At 31.5% G+C, this 23,867-nt stretch overlaps 1 protein-coding gene across 2 annotated transcripts; it reads right to left on the bottom strand.

Annotated features, from left to right (window-relative positions):
* Positions 1 to 707: 707 nt before the first annotated feature.
* LOC130444964 (uncharacterized) lies at positions 708 to 5,809 on the bottom strand. 2 transcript variants are annotated; one of them, XM_056780363.1, is made up of 4 exons: positions 5,422 to 5,809; positions 4,724 to 4,993; positions 3,894 to 4,219; positions 708 to 2,919 (listed from the first exon to the last, which is right to left on the bottom strand). In XM_056780363.1, the coding sequence occupies exons 2-4, from the start codon at positions 4,984 to 4,986 to the stop codon at positions 2,723 to 2,725; spliced, it is 786 nt and encodes a 261-aa protein (XP_056636341.1). In that variant the 5' UTR covers positions 4,987 to 4,993; positions 5,422 to 5,809; the 3' UTR covers positions 708 to 2,722. The 2 variants fall into 2 exon arrangements, with proteins under 2 accessions (XP_056636341.1, XP_056636340.1); XM_056780362.1 differs by having other exon boundaries at positions 4,724 to 5,012; positions 5,422 to 5,781.
* Positions 5,810 to 23,867: the final 18,058 nt, after the last annotated feature.

The raw sequence follows: 23,867 nt of genomic DNA, 5'->3' as shown, positions 1-23,867 counted from the left end.
ATGGAATTATGGACAGTCCACAATATGTTCGATGTCTTCTTTGGATATGGCCAAGTCTGAATCTTGATATTTTCATTTGCTCTAGCCGTCTGGATGTTAAAGGTAGTAGTACTTACTGAAATGTTTAAACTACCTGCAAAATTTTTAATAATTTTTTTTCTCTGTAAATATTAATCAGAGAATTGAAAAAAAAAATATAATGAAAGTTGTATATACACTATCTAAAACAATTTTTTCCTCAAACGATGCAAGTACCCTATTTCGGTTTAAATAATATGGCACGTTTTTGCCTTATTGCAACATGCATTTATATCATCAGTAGGGCATTTTGAAGGGAATCACATAAAAAAATTGGGGTGAGTGACTACTACACATTATTTGTGACTATGCAGGATACCTTTGTTTCGCTGCAATTTTGTAATTGCAACAAAGAAAAGTCTTGACGTCTGATTTGTCTGTTGTTAGGTTAGGTTGAGGTAGAATGCTAGGTTAGGTAGACAGTCAATGTTAACTGGTCGATAGTAAACGATACCATAACAAAATATCCATAATACTAAATATTGATAGTACTATCGTTAGTTTCGTATCATTGTTGAAGTTCACCTTCAGTCTCTGAAGATTAAAGCTTGATGATCGAAAACGCGTCGGACAGTGTGATTTTGAGTGTTGATCTAAATAGTGTATTATTTGAAATTAAACAACAAATAATATATTTATTTTTATTAAACTTTACATTATAAAAAATATAAACAATACTTAAAATTTCATGTACCTGTTTATGTGCGGCACAACGATAAATCACAATTTACAATTTATTGTCACACGCATATGTACTTTATATACAGGATGTCCCAAAAGAGGGATTTTGGCAGCATTTTAAATGGGAAATAACACTGGGAAAATTATAATCTTTCATATTTAAAAAAATAGGATATAATACAAAGTAGGATTAAAAAATACGGTGTATAAATTTTTATATCGGCTATATCCGTTTTGAGACAAAAAGTTTCTCCTTATTCCAGTTAATCAGCTAATTCAGTTTTTGCAGTATCTGTTGTTGCGAAATGAAAATATAAAAGAAGATTAAGAAATGTGGAAATTTATTTACGGTGATCATTTAATAACTTTAAAAACTATTTAAAAGTGGTACTGGTGATTGAAAAGAATCAGTTAAGGACAGAAAATGCCAAAATAGAGCAGATGAAAGCTACTTAGTAACAAGTCTACCAGAAATGCTTCCAGTCCCGGATTGAGTTTCAACATCAGTGCATCTCTAACCAAAGTCAATACTTTGAGGGAGACTGATTTCAAATTTTACTTTTTACTTTGTTATTGATAAATTCACCTTATTTTTTCAACCCTTCTCATATATGTCCTTGTTTAGATTCTTAGTTCTCTCAATTCAAAACAATTAAGAAAATTTCAATGCTTAATATTGTGATTTACAGAACTAATATTATAATTTAATGAGGCCTCGTCAACCCTTAAAAAATGTGGAAAAAAATTTAGTGGAAAAACCTCAATTCTAACCCTCACTACATCTAGGAATCTTCATCCACCAAAATGAAGATCCCAGATAATTGTTCAAATTGTTTTTCGGTTTCTTCAAGACACAAGAATAATTATTATGTTTAAACACAAATGATTTTTTCAATAGATTTCCATTTATAATATTGAAAACTCAAAAATATACTCATTTTTGGAGTTTAGACTTTCGATATCTCAAAGCATAGGGGTGCTGATTTTTTTTACGTTTCCCATACTCCCAGGGATGGTTACCTGGATTAAATTTAAGGACCACAGAAATAATAATATCCCCATATTTAAATTCTTTCAATCTCAATTAGATTGAAAAAAATCCTGAAAATCCTAAATAAAGCAAAATAAAAATAAACAACTCAAGGTAAGTATGAAGATAAAAAAATTTTGAACCAAGCCATTTCCTAAAGATATAGGTGTAAGATGTCTCAAAAAATTTTAGCCAGCTAAAAATACAAGACACTTTGAGATACCAGTAGATATTGATGGACAGTAAATACCATGAAATATATGAATCTATAAAAATAAAATCTTTTCAATATTAATTTGAAAATCAAAGAAAACTGTTGGGATGAAAATCAATAGAATTTAGGCTAATACAGAATGAATAGAAAAAAAATATTGTATAATTGAAAAAAATTGTGAGGGGTGCAGAAAAAAATGAAAAGGGAACAAATCTTACATGTATTATCGGAAATGTGGGAAAAAATTAGGTCACACTAACAATTAAATATGTAAAAAGGGCTGTGATAAGACCTAAAGATATCGGAATAAATCAAATTTTATCGATAAAATCGTGTCGGTAGAATTAAAAATTGAATTTATACAGATTTTATACATTTTCTTCTTCGAAAAACACTACTACTGAAGATAATCGGTCAATTATTAATTAATACCAAAAATTTTTCTATAAATAGAAAATAATCACCTTTTCTTATTAGAAAAGGGACAGACATATATATATATATATATATATACATATATTATCAGAAATGTGAAAAAAAAGCTAAAAATTGAAATAATCTGTAAAATTTGTAGGCTTAACTTTGAAATGTCTCGTCAAACACTCTTTTCTAATGTTCAAAATCACGTATTATTTATAAAAATACAAATAAAAACAACAATAATAACAACAATGTTAATAAAGAATAATCACAATAAGATTATATCCAGTATTCTTCCATTAACGTTCGGATTCTGCTGCTTCGAAATCTTTCATTAAATTCCTACGACACTTAACATTACCTTCGTATATAATTAAATATATAGTATAATCGTTACAGTTCGTGGACGTATACGCGATACTCAACTTACAAGGTCTACGCCACCTCGTTTCACTTTGATATTTTTTCAAACTCGGTTTATGAAATTCAACACAACCTGGAAAAAGATTTAAAAAATCAAAATACAAATACTTTCCCACTTAATAATACATTATTTGCAAAAAGTTTATTAGGCAAGCTAATCTACATCCAAAATGCGAACGTGAAAGTTGTTTTGTATTGCTTTTTCGTTTTATTATGTTAAGATCTATTTCATTGTAGTTTAAACTGAATATTTTTTATTCTATCTGCAAATTTTCAAGTAATATACAAAATTTAAAACGCTTGTGTCTGTTTTGTGTGTAAATTCAAGTTTATGAAATATGAGTGAATACTTTTCAGACTGCAAGTAATAATCCAGTGGTAGCTGAAAGGTACAATGAAAAACCATCTTTATGTAGAGTTAACCTACGACTGTAATCAAATTTGTTTATATGGACTAAAAAATATTCAATTTCTGCAATGTTAGTTCCACAGAAGTCCTTTTAACACCAAAAAACAACACAAAACTACCGAAGTATCGAAAAAAAACAAAAGAAGCGATACATAACGATAGAAACAATTGTTTACCCCACGGTTACTATTTTGACGTAGATCATTTGTTTTTCTTAGAATGCCTGATTGATATGAAGTAACCATAGACAACACAAATTGCAGATTGTTTCTCTATGACCATAGAATTTATGTTGGAATCAGTTTATGGACCAATCACATGCGCACTTTCAAAATTATTATTTACCTGTCGCTCAATTTAGAATCTTTAGTAACAATCTATTCGTGAGTCACACAAATCCTGTTCAAGCTAAATCAACATCCTGAATAGGTTCACACTCAAGCATACAGTGATCCTAAATTGTGTATCAACTGATTTGAAATTGATTCTAAATTGAAACGCTTCTAGCTTTACTTAAGGGACAATTTAGAATCGATTTTTAATAAGTTGGGCACTATATAAACGATTCTAAATTGACAAGTTTTTAGATTTACTCACTTGTGTCTATAGTACAACATGAAAAAAATTTTGTTACTAACCTTCAGAAACCACGTATTTAATTTTCTGACTGCTTTGTGTCGAATCTGATTCACTTTCTAACATTTCTAAATTCTCCACTACTACATCTGTTACATCGAGGGTTTTCAATTTTTTCACTGGTGATGAAAGAATTTCTGTATCTTTATGATACCCGTCAACTTGTCCATGGTCTCTGGAATGCTTACTTCGAAGCTCTCGATTATTATTATTATTATTAAAATGGCTAGTTGAAGCTATCGGTTGTTTTTTAGGGGTTTTAGTTTCAGTTCTTGGTTGAATTGTTCTCGGAGGGCTGAGCAGACCAAGTGGTATGGATTTTTGGGTCCTTCAACAAATACAACCCAATTTACAACATACATACATTTTGTTATATGATTTAAAAAATTACAATAACGAAGTCTGTGAAGAAATAATATAAGGTAAAAGCATCAATGGTTGACAGTCTGAATAAATAAGAGTTATGTGAGCTGCAGAAATCTTTTTAACTGATCTAGGGAAACCTACTCCATCTTATTTCTAACTTCCAAATACTATATTAGCATAATAATTTTTTTGGTAGACTTTTAGAAGCATATTCCTCATTATTATGATTCCTCTTCACTTATTGTTTTCGAACAAATTGGGATTTTCAAAAAAACAAATCTAAAAATCTAAACATGTCAACCTTTGGTGATCTTATCTTAATTGTTTCATTTAAACTGTTGAAATTAGTAATATGATTTTCAAATAACTTCAACTCAAATATAGCTACAACTAATTTCCTCCTGATATTGTCAACTGTTGACTAATAAAGTCTAATAATATTGTTAATTACAGAATAATTACTCACTTTAAAGGCTTGATAACGTGTGATTCTCTAGAACCAATTTTTGTAGCTGGTACCGTCTCAGAAAGAATATGATTTACAGAAGTTATAGTTTTGTTCAAGAAAGCGTTAACATTTTTTTCACCTTTCACTGTTTGTCCAAACCAATCCAATATTACGTCTTCAGATAAATAATATCTGAAGTAATTTCTCTGGTTTTCAATTTTATCAATATAGAAATCCACAAAGTTCTTTGCTTGTTCTTTTTCACAGTCAGAGAAAGCCATAATTTAACTAAAAATTAGAGTCACATCTACAGAGATATTTAAAAATCAAGCTTAACATTAATTGCTATTCATGTATCTTATAAGACAAATTAGTGATACCTTAGCTGAGTATGTAGGTACAGTCTTATTTAAAAATCTTCAGAGAATATAATTAGAGCAATATATTATTCAAACTTAAAACCCTGACGATACAAACAGAATAAAACTATAAATTGAGTATAAATAGATCTGAACTTAATAAAATTTGAATTGTTGTTTAATCAAATATCTAGTTTGAAAACTTTTTATTCATGTACTGATTTTTTCTTAAATACGTGAAAGTATATATTCTTTTAAACAATTTTTTGAGTGTTTTATTATTTCAATGAAGAGTTTACGAAAATATACGTTGTTGAAATTTCTAGACACAAAGAAGTATTTATAACATATAGTTACCTTATGTTAGGAGCGTACAATTAGTTTCTTGATTAATGTTGACAACAAAATCGTAGTTCAATATTTTCTACTTTGATACTGATTAACTTTCACACACAATAACACTAATCCATTGCTCGTAATTTAAATCGCATTCAAAATTAGAATTTGTTGCTTTTTTATTATTTATAACTGCGAACACAAATATCATTTTTCTCACTATGATTGACAATTAACGTTAATGTATATAAATCAGTCTATTTGTTTATGTCACTCCGTTTCTAAAACACTAAAAAACTTTGTTTATAACAAAGAAAACAAGGAAAGACCTAATTTCGTTTATTTTGTTGGTTATGGTAAGCTTTAATATTTAAAGCGACAAACGACCTTCGAAATTCAAAATGGCGTCGACAAGCTTCATCCACGCCACCTCTCATAGCTTCAAGTACTTACACAGAGATGGCAGTACAATAAACTTTAATTTAACAGAAACAAAAAAAATAATATGAGTAATTTTAGAGAATAAATCTTCGCGTAATTTCTCTAATAATTTTCATAATAAAATGACATAATAATGGAAGTCCATATATTTATTACTTCAAAACGTAATTACTTGAAACGAAGAACGTCATAGTTAATATCGAGCCTTCAGGCTATGAAAACAAATGATAACGTAGTCACGTATCTACACAGTTTTTATTCTCTCATCTTATTCGCGTACTATGTACTTGCAATCGGGGTTGAAGTAGGCAATGATTATAATGATCTAAAGTCACTGACTCCCATCCCTAAGTTCAAGGCAATGTCTCTTCGGTTCTCTCCAATCATAGTGCTAGGCAAACCAGCCGTTCTCAAACGGTGCGCTGATTAAGAAACGGAATGAATATTTATCTTTCTTATAAATTATACTTTGTTGCTTATTATTTTTAGCAGAGAAAATAATCAAAGTTTTTAATTTATATTATTAATAGCTGTATAGCAACACAAAATAATTAACATCTAACAAACTAAAAAGGAAATTAATCAGCTATATTATCGGTACATAAATACATTCGAGTTTATTACAAATTTCAACTTGCATATAGTTTCTACAAAGAAAACCTTCTCCATTGAGTTCAGATACGTCTTGAGGTTCTTTGTTGTTAATGAAACGTCTACCCAATCACGTGTTTTGAGTGCGAATGTATACTGTACGGCCGTGCATTGTTATAGAGCAGAATCACGCTTAATTTTATGGCTTTAGCTCAATTTTTGGGATAAAAAGCACACTGTTTTTTTTATCCTAGCTCGCGATCACAATTTCAGTCAGGAAATACGGTGTAAAGTATCTCCGGATTCATTTTGCTAGCTTGGTCTATTAAATTTGACAACTTTAGTCATGGATATTTGTTCGACTTTCGGATGATTTCCTAAACCACTGTCTAACTCCGTTTCTGCGATGAGAGTCAACAACTTTTAACGCGGCGTCTCTTGACGTGTCCTCGACGACTATTGGAGTCAGCACTTACGAGTGTTGAGTGCCAGGTTTGCTCACTTTGAACGAAAAGCGCATTGGAATAATATTTGTCAGGCCTTATTGATGCGGTTTAAGCAAAATCGGTTGGATTTTTTGCGTCAAATCATAACTACAGATGAAACCTTAATCCACCAGCACGTTTTTGAAACGAAACACCAGTCAATATAGTGGATAACAAAGGAAAAACCTGATCCGAACAATATTTGATCTTGAAACAACTTTATACAAAGAAATATTAAAATATCAATAAATATTAGACAAAACAGTACGTTTCGAATGTTTTTATATAGCGATTATGTAGCTTACTAATTTTATTTTTAGTTTTTTAGACTAGAGGCAATTAAAGTATGACAATTATTATAAAATGGAAACCGCATAATAAGTTATCGCGTATATCATTATCATAATTTGAATGGCTATAGCTTGTAGCTTATTATATTCGTTGGAGTATCGTAAATAATAAATTTTTACGAGCTATAAAAGGGAATTTAATAGCTCAACAAATGACAGATGGTTTTAAACTCCTTAGGAGTTATTGTGGACGTATAATTTCTATATTATAAACATGCACTTCTCCTACTCATATTTGCGATAATTGTGGGTTATCTTTTTTTATTTCTTTTCGGGAATTTTATGTATTGTAGACATAGAACTCCCAATAACGTCCCTATTAGTTGCTATTTACCAAATAAACAAAAATCCCATATCTTCACCATCTAATGAATTAAACCTTCGGATAATTCGAGTTATTTGCCAAATAAGTTATTAGGCAGTCACAAGTGTCAATTAAAGAGTTTAGAAGAAACTTAACCTAAAAAAATTATACGAAGATGGTCCCAGAAGTACCTGATCTGACCTAGAGATGACAGTAGTTGCTTGAAAATACCACTGTATTACCACTATACAGCATGTTACAAGTTTGAAGAGGCCACGTTGTTTAGTCTTTGTTTGGCAGCCATCAATAATGAACGTTTCCAGTAAATTTGTAATCACGAAGAAAATTGTCATACAATACTTTTATTTGAAAGACCTTAGCAATACCAATATAATTTTATCTAATATTTTGTACCCAGTTTAACAATGAAAATACCGAAGATAAGTTCTACGAAAGTCAGCTGTTGAGCTTAATAACTAAATTGCAACTTGGATGAAATAAAAATGGTACAAAACCGATAATGTCACAATCTTGATTGAATCAATCAGATGAATTTTATCTGCACATGCTTTGAAATTGAAATCTGTAATCTCGATGGTTATTTCATATGTTTTCTTCATCTTTATCCATCTGTCTGGAAATACAGCATCGAGATATGCACGAACAGGATTTGCGAAATGAAGAGGCGCGGCATCATGATGAAACCAGACGTCCTTATTATAATAAATTATAAAGAAACAAATTCAACAATGTCAACAAAAAAATGGTATTTACATAAAATAGAATAATGTATTAAGTATTTTAACTAAAGGCAGCTTTGCAGATGACACTGGAATTTATTGCAGTGATAAAATATGGAATTTGTTCATCGTTCCACCCAAAATGATTTTAAGATAATTAGCTTTTTAATTGTAAGACAGTTGCCCACTAGCCGAACCTTACATACGTTCCGGAATCGTTTAAAATTTGCAATACGATGATATTATTTTATGTATTGCAGTCGTGAATGCATAATGATAAAATTACCATAACAAAGTACCTTTTTAGTTTAGTAATAATGAAAAAATTATCTTACTAATGGGATGTCTCTTTTGGAATTTTATCAAAAACAGTTTGAACAACAATGTTGGAAAAAGTTAAACAAAAAAAAAACAACTAGATGATTCTTCATATACGCACGGCACTCATACCAAATTAAGAAAGGAGAAATAATGTTTACTACACCTATAAAATTCGGTAAACATCTAACAAACCGTCAGTCCACGTGGACTTATAATCTCCACTGTTTACAAATGAAATAAATCGAATCGTAAACCTGCATTTCTATTGGCCGAAGCCGTATGTATACAATTTCTTTTAAATATTCCTGCTAGAAAGATAAGCAGCGGCGTGCCTAGGTGAGATTTATTCAATTCATAAATTCCTTTAAATAAATAGAAATATGACGTTCTTTAGACCATGGGCGAATGAAGACAATGAAATTGCACAGTGTAGTGAAAATAAAGACAAGGTTGAATTCGATGATAAAGATTTATATATACAAATACAGTGTGGGCGAATGTCAGCTTTCGTATAGTTCTGTCTAACAGAGCATTGTTGCATGTATTAAACTGAGGCGGCTTCAAGATCTACACGATTCTGGGATTTCATTTAGAAAAGATCAAAAAGATTAGTGAATCAATCCCGTGCTAATTTCTTTTTTTTTTTTTGAGAGAAACCATGCACCTTATCTCACGATTAACTGATATTCCACTCAGTTAACTTAATCTTCTAGGTATTCCCAATGGATCACTTAAGAAATAGATGTGTAATTATCACTTTTAGCACTAGTTCAAAAGGTTTGGTGCGTTTTAGTCTGTGGACTGTGTCTTGATTACCAGAAGTTCCAGTTCGTTATTGATGCGCTTATGAAGTCGTTCTTCGTGACTTACAGGAATCTTCTTCATTTATTCTTTGACTGTTTTGATATGGAGTTACCGGTAAAGATCCGTATTGCGGACATACAGAACCTACCCTAAAAAGAAATGCAAACTTAGTTGTTATTCAGTGGAATTAAAATGGCGGATGTTAGATGCCAGCGCCATCGATGGTAGGTGGCAGAACTAATTTATTTTCGCGGTTCATTTAAATTCACTACAAAGAATATCTAGTTTACTTTATGTTATCCATTTCCATCCAGTTCCGATTTCGCAGTTTCCTGAATTCACGATAAAAACATCTTAGAAGTTAGACACAAACTTAAACACATGATTAATAATCTTGACAATTGACAGTAATGACACATTTTGATTACACAAGAACTAAATTTGTGTTGTTTATATTTAGATGCAAATCGACCTTCTTATTGGGTATTTTATGTGTGCGGACATAATTATTTCCACTGGTACATGTACATAGTATATCTGAGTTTAAGTTTCTTGGTTTTATAATGGATACATTTCTGCCGCTTTAGTTTCAGATGTAGTCTTAAATATTTCCCTAGTCGAAATATCTATTCTGTTTATTGAATTTGGAAGATTCTTGACCACCTCTCTAATCGATTCTCCAACATCTAGTATTGCAGTGTTGTTGGTAAATGTTTAGTCAGTTTTTTTGGTAACGGGGGTGTTACGTTGATCCCAAAACACTTCCTTGAAGAATCCCATGCTTTAATCAATCGTAGCTCTGAATATTCGCTTTCTTTTCTAAGGGCCCTGTTACACTACGATGGCAAGCCACGTTACCTAGCTTAACACGTGGATGTTTCATGAATATTTCTCTCAATTTCTACTTTGTCATTGAAGTCGTCGACGAACGTCTTTTCAACGCTGATCCATTCGCGATTCTCTTCTATAGTACAATCCCAAAGACGAGGATTTTTCTTCACTACTTGAATAAAATCTTCTGTGTTTTCTCTGTTATAAATGACCTTTGATAGTTGTTGCAATCGTTCTTCCTTTTTCGAGATTTTGACCTTTATATTATCTCCTTTACCACTAACGATAAACAAAACTTGTCACGCCGATGTAGTCACATTCTGAATGTTAGGTTTTTTCTTTATATTTGTTATACGATGCACTTGGTCTATTGTGAATGCCAAGCTGGTGAGATGGAGTAACTTCTCAAATAATTTCAGCAGTTTTTGAGTTCCACAATGGCCCGCTATTTTCAATAATGTTCATTACCTTTTTAGGTGTAGGAAGCTCTTATTTTTCTGGACTTTCACCTCAAAGTATAAGGCAAATGAATTTGCCTTTTGTTGTACATCGCGTGCCCAAGATCCATCCATTCGAAAGGGCGTCATCTGATGAATTGATCTGTTTAATCTTTGCGTACATTTCCACAGGGAATAGTCAGTGAACATCTGTTAGTTCACATAGATTTTGTTCATTTCTTTTCTTATTAGCTGCTTGATGTTGTTTGGTATTAATTTCCTGCAGTTCTGGTTTTCGGTTACGTTTTTCTGGCTTTCCTTTTCCTTTGAACTAGTTCTCTGAATTCTTCATGGTAGTTGTTCATTTTTCTTTTAATTTGCTTGGTATTGGTATTGTTCCATGCTACTTGCTATACAGAATGTCCCACGACGAGTTGAAACTATCTGTATATGGCAAAATAATTACAGTAAAATCATGAAAATTTCTACGTTTGGGTTCTACCGAAAGTCGCCTGTAACATTGTTATTTTAAATGGAACACCCTGTATATTAATACATTCTTGAATTCTACGTAAAATTTTAGTATACTGCGGTCTAAAAACTTTTTTCGAAAATGGTTTTTGTTCGGTTGCTGTTTTCTTTATGTTACAGAAAACATTTAATTTTTGGATAACGGTAAGGTTTAGTTATAGGAAAGTATACATGAATTTGCCTTATTTTCTACTCCTGAATGCATTAAAATAGATAAAAACGGATGGTTCTATTCAAAAAAATAAAAAAATTTGATATTTATGAAGTTTAACTTTGAACACTTTTTATACACACCCTGTATAAAATGAAAAATTTTTCAACATAGATTCAAATACGTCTGACTTTGGTAAAAGCAACCGAACAGAAACAATTTTCATATATTTAAGGGTATCCTCGTAAAAAAATTATTTATAAGGGTCTGCAACTGTCAAATTTTTTACAAAAAAATTAATAACTCAAAAAGTACGCATTTTTTGAAAAAAGTTTTTAGACAATATTAAACTGAAATTTTACGTAAATTACAAAAATGTATTAATATACAGGGTGTTGTATTTAAAATAACAAAGTTACAGTCGACTTCCGAAACGTAGAAATTTTCATGATTTAACTATAAGTATTTTGTCACATACAAATAGTTTTAATTCGTCGTGGGATACCCTGTATATTTATCATTAGTTTTTTGACATCTTCGTCTAGTTGTTCATTAGTTATGATTGGCACATTTTAGTTAATTTTATCGATCAAAATGCTTATTCCAAACTTTCGCAGGCAGTCCTGATATTAGTTAAAGTTAAATCAAATCTGGTATTTTATGTTGAAGTTGAAGAAAGACACTTTTGTTCTGTAGAAAAAAAAAACTTTTTCGTTGATTTGAGTAGTTGAAATAAAATCGAAATATTAGATGAATGGTCATAGAAAAACTAAATCTATTGTTTCAAGGTATTAGTATTGAAAAACATTTTGATAAATTTCTGTTCCAGCTTTTGTTTATATTTCTAATAAATGAGTCTGTACATTATTCGGTTTTGAACATTCTACAGAATAATTGGTTTTCGTTTTTATATCTTTCGATGGTTGCAACAGCTTACCTTTAAAGAAAAGAAACTAAGCATACACTCGTCACCGAGTTATTTATTACCAACGTTTCGGCTACCGTGCAATTACAAAAAGAAAACAAATTAAGAAAAGAAGCTGCCGAGTAATTTATTTGCTGAACATCCAGAGGCAGAACAAAAAAAATTAACGCTGATTTATGAGACGCCCCGAGTTTAAATCATTCGTATCCAGCGAGAAAACTTAATAATGTATTATTTATAATTCCATATTTATAATTGGATAGCAATAATTATAGTTGGCTGAGAGGAGATTTGATAAGAAAAGTTATGGTGGCCATCTGACAGACCAAGATTTCAACATGAAAATTTATAGGGAAATTAAGAAGAGCAATGAAAAAAAAGCAGATTCCACTGAATTCCAACCTCACTCTTCGAATACCCCATTTTTCTGTAGTTATATTAAATCGAAATCAGTGGCGACTCGTGGTGAGAAACTAAGTGTTCTGCTATGTGTATTCTTGTGTATTCTTTGTCAAATGTCTATCGATTTAATCGGTTTTAGTGAAAGTGTGGAATGGTTGCTACACAGGAAAAATAATCTACTTCAAGTTTTTACCAGTCAGCAATATACCATGCAAAAAATCGGAGATTTTGTCGAAGGAAAATTTAGATTTATAAAAGAGGCTGAAGAATATTTTTATTCGCAAAAGTATGATATGTTTATAATTTATTATTAAATAAATCTGTTCCCCAAGTCAAAATAATAGGTATTGCGGGAGTTTGCAGGAAGGCTTAACCGACGTTTCTACGTATTTGATGAAAGCACTTTTTTTAAAATGATAATTCCAGAAAGTAAAACGCACGTTATTCGGGAATTTGTGGCCACTACTGGGAACATTTCTGGTGTCAATCTTGTTGACCTTCTCAAAAAGTATAGAAACATTAGAGCCCCTGCTGTAAAGCACGACAGATTTTTTGTGCAATATTATAATGAAAAATATGGTATGCAACCTATGGGTATAAATACCATTAGAAAATTACCCGCAAAGATTGCTCAGTACCTGGGTCTACCTAATGTTTCAGACGCTGTAGATATTCTGCAAATAAAGCAACGGAGGAAGGGAATCCAACAGTGTAGTCGAAGGCTTTGTTGAGAGTTTATTAGAAAATAAGAGAAAAATACCAGAAAACATTTTGAATCAAGTTTTTAGCATACATGAAGATGTCACAGCTTCAATTGAAATTAACATTAGACAAGAAGTTCACGAGAATATTCACCCAAAAAATGGACTTACTAGATTTTTCAATGTTTATTAATCTTAAAATACTATTTAATTAAAATAATGAGTTAGTTGTCAGTTTTCACAGTAATTAGTAAATTATTTATTGAAATTTGAACAGTTTTTTTGGTGGGGTGCGAGTAGCGCACGTGCATCGAGTGCACATATGCATATTTAGAAAACATGTGACGAACGCACAAGAAAATTTGATTTGCCGATTTGCCAAAAATTGTTTTTTCAAAGAATCAGTGCATTTTTGGTATTAGGTTCAAAATAATTAAAAAAAGCCCTTTAAGAATGGTTAGTTAAAGTTGGGTCAGGTTAGGTTAGATAAAGTTAGGTTAGGTTACGATAGGTTAGTTTACGTTAGGAGAGGTTAGGTTAGGTTAGGTTAGGTTAAGAGACTATGACTATATTCGCATTGATGAGAAAGTATTAATTCTTTGTTGCTCTATTGTTAACTCTTTTATAACAACCTGAAAGATGTTTCAAATAATATCTAAGCTTTCATTAAAATTTTTTGCTGTCATACCTTACGCATGAGATAATGATCGTCTGGAGCTTGCAACAGAAATTTATCAATTTCTTCACGGGTTTTAGATTTTTTGGGTCTACAGCCAGCTGATTTCTTTTTCAAATATACAATAAGTTTCGAGTATTTACTTATGACTACGTCGTTATTTACCATTAGAGTGCCTTTCAGTTTTGAATAAATCGACCAAAGTATTGAAGACTTCCACATTATGGATTTAGTTTCAAAGTAACTCTTTCTGTGAAGCTGTTTATGCCTTTTTTAGTACTCCATTCCATAAAAGAATTATATTCCTTTAAATACTATTCCATGGAATTCTCAGGAAGAAGATTCATAGTCACTGCGGTTGACGATTCTACAACATCTTCTGGTGTGCAGTTAAAAGTTTCTTCGCTATTACACTATTACACTATTACACTATTACACTATTACACTATTACACTATTACACTATTACACTATTACACTATTACACTATTACACTATTACACTATTACACCATTACACCATTACACTATTACACTATTACACTATTACACTATTACACTATTACACTATTACACTATTACACTATTACACTATTACACTATTACACTATTACACTATTACACTATTACACTATTACACTATTACACTATTACACTATTACACTATTACACTATTACACTATTACACTATTACACTATTACACTATTACACTATTACACTATTACACTATTACACTATTACACTATTACACTATTACACTATTACACTATTACACTATTACACTATTACACTATTACACTATTACACTATTACACTAATAATAATAATACTACACTGTTTTTAATTAGACACAAAACGTATAATTTAAAAAAATATATAGTTAAAGTCAAAATTTTACAATGGGCCGATTTCTATGCATGCAAGTTTAGACACCTATTTGTTAACTACTATTGGTGTATCTCGTAATTCTTTAAATGGCTTTTTCTATTCATAAATTATGGAAATAGTCAAAGTATGTGTTAAACAATAAAACAAATAAATATGTGCGAACAGTTGTGTTTTATTTATAAAAATAATTGTAGAAGTAAAAACACTGTAATGTAGAAAATCTCACGGTAATTATTCCATGTATTGAGTAAACTCATCGTAATTGTAAAAGATAACATGAAGTTTTTTTTTTTTCACTTTCATTAGCTACCAACTTTTTACCTGACAATATTTATCTTTTGGTTATGTATGGATGTCCCTTAACTTGGTATACTCCGGCACATAAATCATGTTTTATATAATTTCGAGTTAGTTTTATAGTACGAGGGCCAATTTATATAAATTTGATTTTCAATTAAAGCTTTAGTAATTAAAGTTAATGGACTTATGGTACAAAAGAAAACAATTTTTTTTAATACGCTTCGACATCCTGATCCCAACTTTATCCTTCGTACATGCTAAAATTGAATCAAAAGATTTGGAAAAAAATCAAAATGTTGCATGGAGTTTTGTGAGTTGGTTGATTTCCCTACAGAATTATATTTGTGGTATAATCTGTGGAAAAGGAAGATTTTGAAGGGGGAAAATTACAAGATATTGAAGTAGTCGTACTTTTGGAGGAGGCTAATACAATAAGCAATACACTCCTCATTTTAAGTGCTTTCCTATCCACTACTGTTGAACGATCTTTTAGTACCCTTCGAAGGGTAAAGACCTGGCCGACAATTACAATGGAAGAGGACACATTGTCTGGGTTGTATTAGATGGGCGTCCATAGAAAATTATTAGGGGAAATCTGGACTGGATTGAAAGAGAAATTTCAACAAGTTTTTTAGAAACCCAACGAAAATGCGAAAGACATGTAACTAGAATGAAAAATACAAGCAAATAGTTGTAGTTCATAAAATTTCTGTTCCATCCACCTTTTCCGTGATAAAATGTTACAACCTTAACCCACGGTTTGTCCCCCCTTAGTTTTGATCTTGGGTACACCCTTGCTGTGTATATTTCAATTTTTGTACGTACAAGTTACAGATTATAAAAACTTATATAAAAACCCTTGTCGACAATTTTGTTTGATCTACCACCTCACTTTATAAATTTATTATTTTTATAAATACTTTTAAAAATATGTATATCTTATTATTTACTTGGAAAAAAATCATTTCTATACCTCGTTAACTTGCTACAACTGAATATTAAATTATAAAACGTAAATAGACGAGTAAAATGCATCTAGTTGTAAGGGCGTTTGGTTTAAACAGGGTACCGGACGTGAACTGAGCCATTTTTGTACCTCATTCGTGTTTTAGAACTTGTATATTTTTTTATCTGACGCAAATAATCTTGTCGCCATCAACTATCCTTGACGATTCGGATATAGCCATTCGTTTATTCAGTTTTTGGTGTTTAAGACCATCGATAAAATTTGTAGCAAAATTTGGGATAATCTGTTACCTTTTGTAGCTTACCTAAAGTTTTTCTTTACATACTTTTCGGTTCTGAAAATGATCCGCAGCAATCCCTTCCGAGACAACTCGATAAATTGAAAATTTATTTACTCTAATTAATGCAGCAATTCTTATTTTGATTGTCTTATCAAATAGCTGAATATTTTCCTTATTTAAACATTCGAATATATTTAAAATAAGTTGCTGTGCTTGTATATCTAAATATTTATCATTGAATTCGTACCTGTCTTTATTCTTACTAATCTATGCAATTTCACTGTCTAAAAACCGTCTTATTTCTATTTATTTAAATAAATCTATGTTTAAATGAATCACACCAAACCAAGCTACTGCTTATAGGAAACTGTCTGTGGCAGAAATTGTGTGCAAACGCCTTCCGACAGTTTCGGCCAATACAAATTACGATTCGATGTTTTCATTGGTAAACAGTGGAGATGATGAGTCCACGTGGACTGACGGTTTGTTAGAAGTTTGCCGAATTTCATACGGGGAGTAAACATTATTTTTCATTTTTTAATTTGGTATGAATGCTGTGCGTATTTATGAACAAACAAAAACTTTATAATGAAAATTTCGTTTTAAATATTTATTTCCAATATTTCACGAAGTTGAGTTCAATTTGAAAACATCGCGTTTAACCGTTTATTTTTTTTGTGTTATGTTTTATCAATTTCGTTAAGTTACCTTGTAAAATTTCGATTTTAAATTATATATAGAGTGAAGCTTAAAATTTTATTTTAAAAGAAACTATTAAAAAATTAATGATAGTACATTATTTTTTACTAAAACTACCAGATACACTGAAAGATTGGGAATCTAACAGCACAGACTATAAACTAGTAAAGTATAAATAGATTTTTTAATACTTTTTCGTTGTCACGCCAAAATAATACAACAAACAACTAGATTTTGATTTTGTTAATTATCTTATTTCCAGTTTTTTTTATATATGTATATAGTTTATGGCCACTAGACTAAAATATCAAAAAAGAAAAAAAGTCTCTGTGTACAAGAAAATAAATACGTGGACCATATTCAAACAGGTGTGCGGGTAAGACAGGTAGCCGCCGAGACCTGAAACTAATCCTTAATTCAGGGTTCTTCATATTTGTCTCCTCTCCCCGTTTGTTCCCCTTAACTTCATACAGTTAACCAGCCAAGCAAGGCCTTTTATAGCGCCCAAACTATAATTAAAAATAAATTATACACGGATGTTTTTAATGTTTTCAAGTCTGAGATGTATCTCGAATGTCTTTTGAATATCTTCCAGACAGCTCGGGATGGACCATTAAAATGGATTTTATAGAATTTTTATGGCGGTCGACACACAATTTTAAGATTAATTCTATCGATATGAATTCAAGAATACCCAATAATAAATATCAAATTTTATTACATGCGTTGAAATATGATGTGAGTTTTTTTGAATCTACGGCAACTATTTCAGAAAACGGATAATAGTAAAAGTTGCAGAGCATTGAACGTGTTAAGACTTCATCAGTTAAATCAGAATCATTATGAAACTAACTAGGATATCTGCCACAAATTCGGTGTTTTGTCCATTTTTCACGACCCTGTATTGTGCAGAGAAATAATGAATTTTGAAACTAGAACGAAATGAACCCAATTCCAAAGTCAAAAAACCAAAAAGATAAAGAATAATTTTATTAATCAATTAGATACTTTTCAAAATTTTCAAAACTCATAATAAAGTGATAAAAACTTTGATATATTAATCTTAATGTCTGTCAACGAATCCGACAATCGTAATTATCTATTGTCGCAATTAGTTTTTTTATGTTTTTCCCTCTATAATTTCTATTCTAGTGACACAATGATTGTGTTTGAAGAGCTAGAACGAATTCTTGGGAAAAAACCATCCCACCAAATGTACGTATAATAAATTAAAGTCATTTGGTTCAATACTTTATAATTTCATAGAAGTTTACTCTTAAACTCTAAAGCGGATTTTAGTAATTTTTTTTTTTTAAATTATAACTGAATTCTTCGAGAACTTAATTTCTTATATGTCATTGTACAGTGAATATTCGATAGAAAACAATGTTTAAGAAAACACAAATGTTTCCTCAACTTTTTTGAAAAATTTATTTTTTCATTCCATAAGTAACATATTTAATATTCAAAATTCAATAGAAGAAATGCGCAGTTGAACTAACCATATAAAAGATATCTCTTTCCTGCATATTGGAAACTCACTCATGTTCATCCCATATGAAAAAAGGGCCCATATAGGATTTTACGATGGGCTCAGTATACGCCCAGACTTGGACCAAGTATATACAACTCTGGCCCTAGCTTGGAAGCCAATATTGGCCCAGACTTGGTGGGACTCCGGGATGATAACAATGTTTCTCGCTTGGTTTGCAAGCCTGGACCAGACCTGGTTAAACCCAAGACTGATCTGCAATCGTAGGCCAGGCTGGTTGCTTGTAATGGGATGGGGCCTATGTAAAGATACAGAGACTTCTGGCAGGCTTGGCTGATTATAGAATGGCTTGGGCCATTATTGGTTTGCCTAGACCGGGTTAGCTCAAGCTAAGCCTTGTCGTTCAAGTCTGGGGGCTCCTACATGGGAGTTCCTAACAACTACCGATTGCTTTAGCTCCAGCCATTACCAAGGTTACAGAGAAAGTAGTTTACCAGAGAATCTTGAGATATCTTGACTCTGCTAACATCATCAATACGGCTTTCGTTAACATATGTCACCAAGGTATGGACTGAAGTTATAGAGAAAATAAGAGGAATCCAGAGCAATCGCACTGATCATATCGAACGCTTTTGACAGGGTGGGGTATACTAACCTTCTAAATAAATAAGGATCGTATGTTTTCTCGTCCTCACTCATCTACTATCTTAGTAGCTTTCTTAAAGATCGCCGGTGTTACCCAGGGACGCAATTTGATTGATTTCAATGCAGCAAAGACCCAGATTATTGCTTTTACAAAGAAGTCCGACACTGCAGCTTCTGCCTGGACATAAAATACCATCAACACCGCAAATTCGCTTGTTGGGTGTTGAGGTTGAAAGCAATATGTCCTGGCATAATTGAAGCAGATTGAATTAAGTCAGATTCTTAAAAACTTGCAACCGCAACAGCTTCTAATCCTCTAAAAAGTGCAGATCCGCCATTTTTGGAGTCTTGCTCGTGCATTTGGAGCTCGGTATCCCTGAGGATATTCGACTTAATGCTGGAGATAGTAATTCGACCCAGAGTTTACCAGAAACTTGTACAGCTCATAGCATAGAAGAAAGGTTACTAACTTGACTTTGTTTTGCCTAAATCAGCTTTTGCAAAACCTATTCGTCAGGCAGACGAAGTTCGCTTGCAGATGCCCAAAACGTCAATATATCGGGACTCTTTTCTTTGGAGAAGTGCAAGGCCGGTGGAAACACCTACCGAGGCACGTCTTTTTCCAAAAATCAATATCCAAAGGCATCTTCACACAACAAACACCATTCGAGTGTAGTAGGGTTCACCCTCTTGCGTTTGCAGTCTATGACAATTATTATGGTGCAAACGATTCTTCTAACCTTATAACAATGTTACTTTTCAACAATAAATAAAAAAGAAAAATAATAATAAGTGTTGCAGGAAAGAGAAATACTATTTCTATGTTACACTAACCAATGGTCAACACAAAGGTTAAAAGGTTATTAACGAGAGAACACAATCTCCAGCATCCTTTGCTTCACACGAACTAAAATAGTTTCGATACAATGAAAGACTCCGTTAGTTACTTCCGCTGTGAACTAGTTTGATCTGGAGATCTTACCTATGAATACAAAAATCGTTTTAAATGAATTATTAATAAAGGAAATGGTCAAATCGGATATTTTTACCAACTGAAATCTATTTGTCGTTATTATCAACGTATTATTATAATATATGGTTATATGAAAATTTTGAATCAAATTTATAGTTACTAAGAGCTATGATATTCAAGTACATTATTATTGAATGCGGATTTATATACGAAATATGCTCAAAATAAGTAGATTTTGTATATTTGGAGAGCCGCAGATACCTACAACTAACGAAATTCAAGAAAATCTTTTATTATAATTTATGCCACGGCGTTTTTTCAAGTTATCTATCCGGAAAATTTGCCTTTTTATCTCAAAATATATTTTTATAACTCGAAACGTTCCTTTCAACATCTACCAAGCTAACTGGAGCAAATTTAATGTAACTTAAATCTAAAAATTCTATACCCACCACTCTATATCAACTTCAACGTCTCCATTTTCTCGAAGATTTTGAGGACTTTTTTTTCTGAAACGGTTTAACATTTCTTACCAATTTTATTTAAAACTTTTGACACCTTTTTGGACCTGGACAGAAACTGGCACGCGGAGCGACCAATCGTGATGTTAGCAACATTAGACATAAGAAACGTCTTCAACTCGGCCAGGTGGGCGGACATCCTAGAGGCACGACAGTATGCGGCAACCATCGAACGCACTGGAACAATGCAGACGTGGCAACAACGATGTACAGAAGAGAAATCAGGAGTTAATGGACGCGACGACTAAGAAAAGATTTGGATTTCTACACTACCCAGCTTCTCCACAAAATAAAGAAAGTACAAACACCTGAGTGTTGTTGTGAACACGACTCAGATGATACCGGACACACGTTCTTCGTGTGTAACCACTGGAGAGGTTTGAAAAAGGACGTAGAGAAGACTGTCGGCAGCATAAACCCTGATAATATCCTCCAGCTAACGTCACACAAAGTAGAGTGGTGGCAACTGGTTGCTACGTACAAAGAAACAACACCAAGGGAAAGGACCACGATCCAGAAGTAATATTACAATAGTTCCTAGTTGGACAGATATGGCAGAAGATGGCGTTTTAGTGGATAGGCTATGGGAGTTCCACGCATTCTTCAGATCTCCTGATGGAATCCGTTCGATGCATTAGGCAACTTCTTAGAAAAAATATTTCCCGCATTAACCCTTCTTAATTGCTACGGAATGTTCAGCATAAAAATTAGTTCTCTACCTAGTCAACACTTCATAGTGTCCAAGTATCCAGCAGAGGCTTACAAAAGTGTTTCGTGATTACCACTTTTGAATTTTATCGATTTTGATGCTTTTGTTTTCTAGGCTAAGGATTTTACATCCAGTTTTTAGTCTGTATGACTTTTGGAGGTTTAGCTTTTTCCAAATCAATCCTAGTTTTGAGTAGATTGCAATTTTATTATCGTTTATGAAAGATTTTCATCCCATTCTTTTCTTTTAGTAATGTTTAATTTTATCCTTTTTTTGAAGTCTGTTTTTGAGATCTTTTCACCAATTTTTTGCAGTCCTTTTAACTATTAGGAATAAAAAATTCATTCATTTTAAGTGTTTGAAGTTTGAAAAAGATGTGAGGTGTTAGATTCAAATCAAAATTGTGTCCGTAGATTGAGGATTCACTCTTAATCAAACAATGGAGCAAATTGAAGCAAATAATCTTAAAAGGAAGGCTACAGACCAAAGACTGGTTCATTTGAAAGTTCTCAGGTAGGAAAAAAAACTTCATTCAGATTATTACCAAAAACTTGTAGATGAAGAATGAAAACTTTCGTCAACATTCAGAAAAAGTTGAGAACAGAGCAGTAGGAAGACTTTTTGGAAGTATCCCAAATTCTTTCCTGGCAAAGAAAGAGATACCGAAAGGATTAAAAACACAAATGGGTAAAATAATATTCACTCCTTCTGGACTGAAAGATGGACCACAACACAAAGATAAAGTAATAAATACAGAGCAAAGAGGTGAAATATCTAAGGAAGATAAAAGGTAAACAGCTAAGATGATTTGGACATAATACAAGAATGGTGAAAAGAAAAATAGCGAAAAGAGTTAAAGAAGCAAGAACAAAAAGGAAAGACCAAGAAAAACATGAAATGAGGGAGTTAGGATAAAAAAAACATTGAATGGAATGGAATAAAATGGATAGAAAATAATGAGGAAGTGATACTACCTCGTAGCTTGAGTCCACGAACACTGCAAGAGTAGAAAGGCTTAGGATTAATTAAGTACCTCAAAATTCAAAAACAAATAAGGAAGGAAAGTTAAGAAAAGAATGTGTAATATTTTGTGGTGAATATCGATTTTTAATTAAATGTAAAATAACATACAATAACATCAATTGTTAGTTTATTTTATTATATCAAAAAGCCTCTTACACAGTTTTTACCAATCAATCAAATATTTCTGAAATTGTTTATCAACAATTTCTAAATAAATTTTGTATCTTCTTAAGAGTTCACTTCAACTTTCACGAGTTAAAAACAAAAGCACCGGTACTAATTAAATCAGACGCGTAAAGAGTGGTTCGTATTTCAAAATTTTTATCTTTATTGCTGTTATATATACAAGAAGTGTCAGAAAAAAAAACACGAGACTAACGTAACGGAAATATTTCGAGTGTTTTGAGTGATCTAAGATTGACGTTCTCAAGCCTCTTTGCGCGATAGACAAGATTTCTTGTCGTTAGGGGGATTTTGGTCTCGAGTGTCTCAAGATTGTGGGAAAAATTATAAAAAGCATTATTCATTGTCTATAGCCCTTCGAACTTAACTTATGTTTTATAATTTTCATTTGAAATGGGTATGAATTGGATTACGTTTTAACAGTTTGCTTGACAAATTAAACATGATGCAATACAATGCAAGGTGCAATATTTTTTATTGAAAAGCATCAGCAGATGAAATTCAGCTGATTGGCTATGAATTTCAATACTTTTGTTTAAGAATTAAAAACTGCCCCAAAATAACTTTTTTGAGTGGGAAAATTCGCATTTTTTGATTTTTTTACATTTTTTAAAATTCAAAAATTAAGGTTTTGAGAGGAAAAGGAAAAATCTTTTTTAATTTTTCATAAATTTGTTAATATTTCGAAAGGCTGAGCTATGAATTCTGATAGTTTTTCTTGAGGTATTAAAAACTATTCCAAAATCAATTTTTTGAGTAGAAACATTCGCATTTTTTGAGTTTTTCTAAATTTTTAAAAATTTAAAAATTAAGTTTTTAAGAAGAAAATTCTGTATTTTTTGATTCTTCATAAATTTTTTAATATTCCGAAAGGCGGAACTATAAATTTTGATAGTTTTTCTTGAGTAATTGAAAACTACTCCAAAATCACTTTTTTGAGTAGAAAAATTAGCAATTTTTTTATTTTTTCAAGATTTTTTAAAATTTCGCACGACTGAGCTAAGAATTTATACTTTTGTTTAAAAATTAAAAACTACCCCAAGATAACTTTTTTTGAGTAGAGGAATTGGCATAATTTGATTTTATCTAGATTTTTTG

This window comes from Diorhabda sublineata, chromosome 6, assembly GCF_026230105.1.
Source record: "Diorhabda sublineata isolate icDioSubl1.1 chromosome 6, icDioSubl1.1, whole genome shotgun sequence".
Taxonomy (NCBI): Eukaryota; Metazoa; Arthropoda; class Insecta; order Coleoptera; family Chrysomelidae; genus Diorhabda; species Diorhabda sublineata.
This window is presented reverse-complemented; position numbering and strand designations above follow the sequence as displayed.